The 9,177-nt window shown below is 43.2% G+C and overlaps 1 protein-coding gene across 1 annotated transcript in view; it reads left to right on the forward strand.

Annotated features, from left to right (window-relative positions):
• LOC139532977 (E3 ubiquitin/ISG15 ligase TRIM25-like) overlaps nt 1-6,344 on the forward strand; it is a 37,088-nt gene extending 30,744 nt beyond the window's left edge. Inside the window, exon 3 of the mRNA XM_071331120.1 lies at nt 6,330-6,344. Within this exon, the coding sequence (XP_071187221.1) occupies nt 6,330-6,344 (15 nt within the window). The remainder of the gene's footprint in view (nt 1-6,329) is intronic.
• The last annotated feature ends 2,833 nt before the right edge of the window (nt 6,345-9,177 follow it).

Below are 9,177 nucleotides of genomic sequence, written 5' to 3' on the forward strand. Positions count from 1 at the left end.
CAACTGTCCAGTAACCAACTATAAATATAGTAGAGACAACCTTCCTACTGGAGACAACTGTCCAGTAACCAGGTCCAATTGGACCCATACTAACTATACTGAAGGCCATTAACAGTCCAAGCTCCCAGCTCTTGCTCATTTCTTATCTGCACTGCTGCTCTCTTTCAGTTCAGTCTACCTGTCTCCATTCCTCCTCTGTCTTCAACAGACAGCCTTGCATGCAGGGCTTGAATCTTCAAAACAGATAATGCCTCTAATTTCATTAATTATAAACCAATATGCTACTGGGAGCCTCCAGAGGCAGCTTACCCAACACTGGCATCTGGTCCACACAAACACAGCGAGGGAGAGAGGGAGAGAGGGAGCCAGTGGAGAGAAATGGGGAAGGAGGAGAGAGGAAGGACATCTAGACTACTACTCTAGCTGGTGTTCGGTGTTGATGGGGGGTAAAGTAGTCAGGTCTTAAAGGTCTTTCCTCATGGTGAGACATAATACTGTAAACCTGAGATCATATAGGTGCTAAAGGGAACACACAGACATACGCACACACACACACGCACACATGTGCACGGACACACACACACACGCAAGCACACACCTATGCGCACACACACACCTTGCTGAAAGAGTTGACATGGGAGTGAGTTTAGTCAGGACAGGACAAGAGGAGGGGGGATAGCAGCAAACAGAGGACAGGTGTATCTCTCCCACTATACTGATTCTCTGTAGCCCTCATGAACACAAACACACATCACATCACACACGGCTTGGTCTTCGTCATGGAAGCCTTAGCACAATTAGCTAAATGAATAAATAGTGGTTCTGCAGCACATGTGTCCTCTGGATTATTAGTAATGGTGTGTAAAACTGCTCCACATCATCGCCCTCTAACACAGCTGCCCAGCGATTATCACAGTCCAGCCAACTGATGGAGAGACTGAGGTGTGTGTATGTGTGTGTGTGTGTGTGAGAGAGAGAGAGAGAGAGAGATCTCTCCCTCTCCTTATCTACAGTATGCTAATAGGATATCTCTCTATATATATCTACAGTAGGCTAATAGGATATATCTCCCTCTCTATCTACAGTAGCCTAATAGGATATCTCTCTCTCTATCTACAGTAGGCTAATAGCATTACATTTTAGTCATTTAGCAGACGCTCTTATCCAGAGCGACTTACAGTAGAGTGCATACATTTTTATTACATTTTTACATACTGAGACAAGGATATCCCTACCGGCCAAACCCTCCCTACCGGCCAAACCCTCCCTAACCCGGACGACGCTATGCCAATTGTGCGTCGCCCCACGGATCTCCCGGTTGCGGCCGGCTGCGACAGAGCCTGGGCGCGAACCCAGAGACTCTGGTGGCGCAGCTAGCACTGCGATGCAGTGCCCTAGACCACTGCGCCACCCGGGAGATAGGATATATCTCCCTCTCTATCTACAGTAGGCTAATAGGATATATCTCCCTCTCTATCTACAGTAGCCTAATAGGATATATCTCCCTCTCTATCTACAGTAGGCTAATGGGATATCTCTCTCTATCTACAGTAGGCTAATAGGATATCTCTCTCCTTATCTACAGTAGGTTAATAGGAGATCTCTCCCTCTCTATATACAGTAGGATAATATGATATATCTCTCTCTATCTACAGTAGGCTAATAGGATATATCTCTCTCTATCTACAGTAGGCTAATAGGATATATCTCTCTATTTACAGTAGGTTAATATGATCTCTCTCTCCTTATCTATAGTAGGCTGATAGGATATATCTCCCTCTCTATCTACAGTAGGCTAATAGGATATATATATATCTCTCTATCTACAGTAGGTTAATAGGTGAGCTCTCTATCTACAGTATGGTAATAGGATATCTATCTCTCTATCTACAGTAGGCTAATAGGATCTCTCTCTCCTTATCTACAGTATGCTAATAGGATATTGCTCCCTCTCTATCTACAGTAGACTAATAGGTGATCTCTCTCTATATATCTATAGTAGGCTAATAGGATATATCTCCCTCTCTATCTACAGTAGGCTAATAGGATATATCTCCCTCTCTATCTACAGTAGGCTAATAGGATATCTCTCGCTCTATCTACAGTAGGCTAATAGGATATATCTATCTATCTATCTACAGTAGATTAATAGGTGATCTCTCTATCTACAGTAGATTAATAGGTGATCTCTCTATCTACAATAGGTTAATAGGTGATCTCTCTATCTACAGTAGATTAATAGGTGATCTCTCTATCTACAGTAGATTCATAGGTGATCTCTCTATCTACAGTAGGTTAATATGATATCTCTCTATCTACAGTAGATTAATAGGCAATCTCTTTATCTACAGTGGGTTAATAGGCGACCTCTCTATCTACAGTAGATTAATAGGTGATCTCTCTATCTACAGTAGATCAATAGGTGATCTCTCTATCTACAGTAGATTCATAGGTGATCTCTCTATCTACAGTAGATTCATCGGTGATCTCTCTATCTACAGTAGATCCATAGGTGTTCTCTCTATCTACAGTAGGTTAATAGGTGATCTCTTTATCTACAGTAGGTTAATAGGTGATCTCTTTATCTACAGTAGGTTAATAGGTGATCTCTCTATCTACTGTAGGTTAATAGGTGATCTCTCTATCTACAGTAGATTCATAGGTGATCTCTCTATCTACTGTAGGTTAATAGGATATCTTTATCTACAGTAGATTCATAGGTGATCTCTCTATCTACAGTAGGTTAATAGGTGATCTCTCTATCTACTGTAGATTAATAGGTGATCTCTCTATCTACTGTAGGTTAATCTTCAGTACGACTGTAGATACACCTGCTGTTGGTCTGCTGCCCCCTAGCTTTAAGAGAGAACACTGCATGTCCTCTCCATCTTCCTACCTCAAGAAGAAAAAGCTCCATAGCTTTAAAAAAATAATTGTATGTTTAAAGATGCACTATGCAGAAATTGTTCTTCAATTTCCTGGTTACAAGAATGTGAATAGTTTGCCTAATTTAAGTTTATGTGACAAAACAAACAAGAGTAGTGTAGAGAATCATTGTACCATCTAAACCGCTGGGAAATATAGTTTTCATAACCAAAAATATGTTTGAAGCTGGTGTACAAAACCTGAAAGTAAAAAACAGAAAAAACTACATTTAAGACTAGGAAGCATAGAAATAGGGCACATAGAACAGATCTACCATTTCTTATACTTGCTTTCAATGAGAATGACCGATCTATAACGTACATTTCTATGTGAATTTGGTCGGGTCGCCCCAAAAAGTTTCATTTTGCACGTTAAAATGTTATAATTCACCTGGATAAAGGCTGTTTCAGCCGCAACGCGTTGGTGCATTTATTATTCTTGCCAAGCAATAAGTTGTCAACAATAAAGGCTTTCATTTTTCCACTACATGAGAGTGCCTTGATTACTTCTGGAAGTTTGGTTGCACAAAGCACAGGAGGTTGGTGACACCTTAATTGGGGAGGACGGGCTTGTGGTAATGGCTGGAGCGGAACCAGTGGAATGGTATCAAATACATAAAGGCATGGTTTCAATGTGTTTGATACCATTCCATTTGCTCCGTTCCAGCCATTATTACAAAGGCATTGTTTACTATCCAACATCAGCTACTTTTTGTTCTATGGTATTTCATCCCTTGATCAAAGAGCACCTCATGATTTACAACTATAACCACAGAAGCTCTCCTTTACACTGAGTATACAAAACATTAGGAACACCTGCTCTTTCATTGACATAGACTGACCAGGTGAATCCAGGTGAACGCTATGATCCCTTATTGATGTCACTTGTTAAATCTCTTCAATCAGTGGAGATGAAGGGGAGGAGACAAGTTAAAGGATTTTTAAGCCTTGAGACCATTGAAACATGGATTGTGTATGTGTGCCATTCAGAGGGTGAATTGGCAAGACAAAATATTTAAGTGCCATTCAATGGGGTATGGTACTAGGTGCCAGGCTCACCGGTTTGTGTCAAGAACTGCAACGATGCTGGGTTTTTCACGCTCAACAATTTCCTGTGTGTATCAAGAACGGTCCACCACCCGAAGGCCATCCAGCCAAGTTGACAACTGTGGGAAGCATTGGAGTCAACATGGGCCAGCATCCCTGTGGAACGCTTTCGACACCTTGTAGAGTCCATGCCCCGAAGAATTGAGGCTGTTCTGAGGGTGGGGGGGGGGGGTGCAAAAAAATGTGGGTGTGCAACTCAATATTAGGAAGGTGTTCTTAATGTTCGGTATACTCAGTGTATTTTAATTTAATTAGATTGAACTGAATTGAACCAACTGTAGTCCTTCTGTGTGAAGATATAGAGAGCAGTCTGCAGTTATAACTGTTTCATAGTTCTGGGTTAATGATGAGCAGACACACACTCATACACACACACAGACACACATTCAGACACAAAAACACACAGACACAAAAGTGCTGCACTTTGGACTCCGCCGGTGCCATCAAGTCATAAAGATCTCTTCCCACACACACTTCCATACAGACACACACACACACACACACACACACACACACACACACACACACACACACACACACACACACACACACACACACACACACACACACACACGCACACACGCACGCACGCACACACGCACACACGCACACACACATACACACGTACACACACACGCACACGCACGCACACACACTGAAGCAGATGACAAGGATGACTGATCGAGATAAGAGAAGGTGATTGGGTCATCTATTATAGTGGAGGGAAAAGGGAGGGACAGAAAAACTGCCAGAAATGCTCCAAGTAATTCTGTTTCATACAACAAAGCCTATGAAAGGAGGCTGATATCAATGGAGTGTGTACATGATAGTGTATGTGATATAGAACTGTAATATCTGTACCCTGGAAAACAATCTGTAATATCTGGCTAGATTATACACTGCTCAAAAAAATAAAGGGAACGCTTAAACAACACAATGTAACTCCAAGTCAATCACACTTCTGTGAAATCAAACTGTCCACTTAGGAAGCAACACTGATTGACAATAAATTTCACATGTTGTTGTGCAAATGGAATAGACAACAGGTGGAAATTATAGGCAATTAGCAAGACACCCCCAATAAAGGAGTGGTTCTGCAGGTGGTGACCACAGACCACTTCTCAGTTCCTATGCTTCCTGGCTGATGTTTTGGTCACTTTTGAATGCTGGCGGTGCTTTCACTCTAGTGGTAGCATGAGACGGAGTCTACAACCCACACAAGTGGCTCAGGTAGTGCAGCTCATCCAGGATGGCACATCAATGCGAGCTGTGGCAAGAAGGTTTGCTGTGTCTGTCAGCGTAGTGTCCAGAGCATGGAGGCGCTACCAGGAGACAGGCCAGTACATCAGGAGACGTGGAGGAGGCCGTAGGAGGGCAACAACCCAGCAGCAGGACCGCTACCTCCACCTTTGTGCAAGAAGGAGCAGGAGGAGCACTGCCAGAGCCCTGCAAAATGACCTCCAGCAGGCCACAAATGTGCATGTGTCTGCTCAAACGGTCAGAAACAGACTCCATGAGGGTGGTATGAGGGCCCGACGTCCACAGGTGGGGGTTGTGCTTACAGCCCAACACCGTGCAGGACGTTTGGCATTTGCCAGAGAACACCAAGATTGGCAAATTCGCCACTCACAGATGAAAGCAGGTTCACACTGAGCACATGTGACAGATGTGACAGTCTGGAGACGCCGTGGAGAACGTTCTGCTGCCTGCAACATCCTCCAGCATGACCGGTTTGGCGGTGGGTCAGTCATGGTGTGGGGTGGCATTTCTTTGGGGGGCCGCACAGCCCTCCATGGGCTCGCCAGAGGAAGCCTGACTGCCATTAGGTACCGAGATGAGATCCTCAGACCCCTTGTGAGACCATATGCTGGTGCGGTTGGCCCTGGGTTCCTCCTAATGCAAGACAATGCTAGACCTCATGTGGCTGGAGTGTGTCAGCAGTTCCTGCAAGAGGAAGGCATTGATGCTATGGACTGGCCCGCCCGTTCCCCAGACCTGAATCCAATTGAGCACATCTGGGACATCATGTCTCGCTCCATCCACCAACGCCACGTTGCACCACAGACTGTCCAGGAGTTGGCGGATGCTTTAGTCCAGGTCTGGGAGGAGATCCCTCAGGAGACCATGCGCCACCTCATCAGGAGCATGCCCAGGCGTTGTAGGGAGGTCATACAGTTACGTGGAGGCCACACACACTACTGAGCCTCATTTTGACTTGTTTTAAGGACATTACATCGAAGTTGGATCCGCCTGTAGTGTGGTTTTCCACTTTAATTTTGAGTGTGACTCCAAATCCAGACCTCCATGGGTTGATAAATTTGATTTCCATTGATAATTTTTGTGTGATTTTGTTGTCAGCACATTCAACTATGTAAAGAAAAAAGTATTTAATAAGAATAGTTCATTCATTCAGATCTAGGATGTGTTATTTTAGTGTTCCCTTAATTTTTTCGAGCAGTGTAGTATCCTGGAAAACAATCTGTAATATCTGGCTAGAGTATAGTACCCTGGAAAACAATCTGTAATATCTGGCTAGAGTATAGTACCCTGGAAAACAATCTCTAATATCTGGCTAGAGTCTAGTATCCTGGAAAACAATCTGTAATATCTGGCTAGAGTATAGTATCCTGGAAAACAATCTGTAATATCTGGCTAGAGTCTAGTACCCTGGAACACAATCTGTAATATCTGGCTAGAGTATAGTACCCTGGAAAACAATCTGTAATATCTGGCTAGAGTATAGTACCCTGGAAAACAATCTGTAATATCTAGCTAGAGTCTAGTACCCTGGAAAACAACCTGTAATATCTGGCTAGAGTATAGTACCCTGGAAAACAATCTGTAATATCTGGCTAGAGTATAGTACCCTGGAAAACAATCTGTAATATCTGGCTAGAGTATAGTATCCTGGAAAACAATCTGTAATATCTGGCTAGAGTATAGTACCCTGGAAAACAATCTGTAATATCTGGCTAGAGTATAGTACCCTGGAAAACAATCTGTAATATCTGGCTAGAGTATAGTACCCTGGAAAACTATCTGTAATATCTGGCTAGAGTATAGTACCCTGGAAAACAACCTGTAATATCTGGCTAGAGTATAGTACCCTGGAAAACAACCTGTAATATCTGGCTAGAGTATAGTACCCTGGAAAACAATCTGTAATATCTGGCTAGAGTATAGTACCCTGGAAAACAACCTGTAATATCTGGCTAGAGTATAGTACCCTGGAAAACAATCTGTAATATCTGGCTAGAGTATAGTACCCTGGAAAACAACCTGTAATATCTGGCTAGAGTATAGTACCCTGGAAAACAATCTGTAATATCTGGCTAGAGTATAGTACCCTGGAAAACAACCTGTAATATCTGGCTAGAGTATAGTACCCTGGAAAACAACCTGTAATATCTGGCTAGAGTATAGTACCCTGGAAAACAACAGATCTATGAGCCATCATTGGACACAATAAAAGAGATAAAAGATACATTGAGAGAGCAGTTATGAGAGCAGTTATGACTAAATAAATAATAAATACATATTTATAATAAAACATAAAACACATTGACAGAGCACTTATTGTTAGTTAAACGGTGAACCGGTAATTAAAGAGAATGAACGTTGTTTTTCCAAAAAATGTCATAACAGAGGAGAACATTACCCATAATCAATTTTAATGAGAGCACGCCGTGAACTTCCAAGAAACCAAAATGAATGGGATACTGTAGCGTTGGGTAAGGTCAGGGCTCAAGTCAATACCACTCTGTCTGTCTCCTAAATCCAATGGACAGCAGTCCAAGGACATGATTTGATGCCTACTGAAACCACACTGGGACATAACTGACCATTAACTGAAGGGTAAACAGGAAATGATGCCATCATCATGGTGACCTCTGTTTCAGACCACATAACTTAGGGACTGAATGCAAAACTTCTGACCATGCTGGGTGCATCTCAGTAGTCTAAAGTGGCTTCCTCTCCTTTCCTTCCTCTGCAGCACAGACGGGGAAGAACTAGACAGGTGGAAGAACGTTCCAAGTAGGTATCGTCAGGTAGGTCAATTCCAGGTAGGTTTCTTTCATCTGTCCAAAGATTTGAAATGAGTGTACATGAAGAGGAGAGGAGACAGGGAAAAGAAGGCCCTTCAGACTATTAGGAGAGACGCACTCATTGTGTCGGCGGGGCCGCCTCGCCCATGCAGACGCATAATGCCTGTGTGTGTGTGTGTGTGTGTGTGTGTGTGTGTGTGTCCATGCAGACGCATAATGGAGTGTGATGAGAACAGATGCTGGGCTAATGACAACCTGGTAGCACTCAACCGCATCATTAGTCCCTCTTCAGTCTGCCAGGCCTAACATACACACACACACACACGCACGTCACATATACACACACACGTACACACACACAAATCTGTATGTGTAAACATGTCAATGTACATGAGTGAGAGGTAGGAGAAGAAAGGAGGAGGGATACTGAGCATCAACTACAGAACTAGTTTTTGAAAGGAGGAGGGATACTGAGCGTGTAAGTCAACTTCAGAACTAGTTCTTGAAAGGAGGAGGGATATTGAGCGTGTAAATCAACTACGGAACTAGTTCTTGTGCACTGTCTGTGAAAGATAGCTGGTGTGTTACAATAGCTGTGGAATTATCTGTCTCAAGTTCATACACATTCACACACACACACACACACACACACACACACACACACACACACACACACACACACACACACACACACACACACACACACACACACACACACACACACACACACTTACATACATAAAGATGCACAAACACAAATAAACAACACAAACAGTCTCGCTCCTGCACACATGAACACATTGACCAATCCTCCTCTCCTACCCCCGTCCCAGTGGGGTAGTTTTACTTGTGTTGCCCAGTCATGCAAAAGCACTCATAAGTGCCTAATGATGCAGCTGCATATTTACAGATGTGCAGTGCCCTGCATCTGAGAAGGCCTTTTAATGTGATGATGCCACGACAAAAGATACAGTACATGGCATTACTACCATTCAGTCACACAGCAACTACCATATCTCAATAAAAATAAGAAATGAATCTGCGATGGCACTAAACCCCTAGCTAAAGAGAGAGAGAGAGAGAGAGAGAGATAGAGACCT

The sequence above is a fragment of the Salvelinus alpinus genome, chromosome 10 (genome assembly GCF_045679555.1).
Source record: "Salvelinus alpinus chromosome 10, SLU_Salpinus.1, whole genome shotgun sequence".
NCBI lineage: Eukaryota > Metazoa > Chordata > Actinopteri > Salmoniformes > Salmonidae > Salvelinus > Salvelinus alpinus.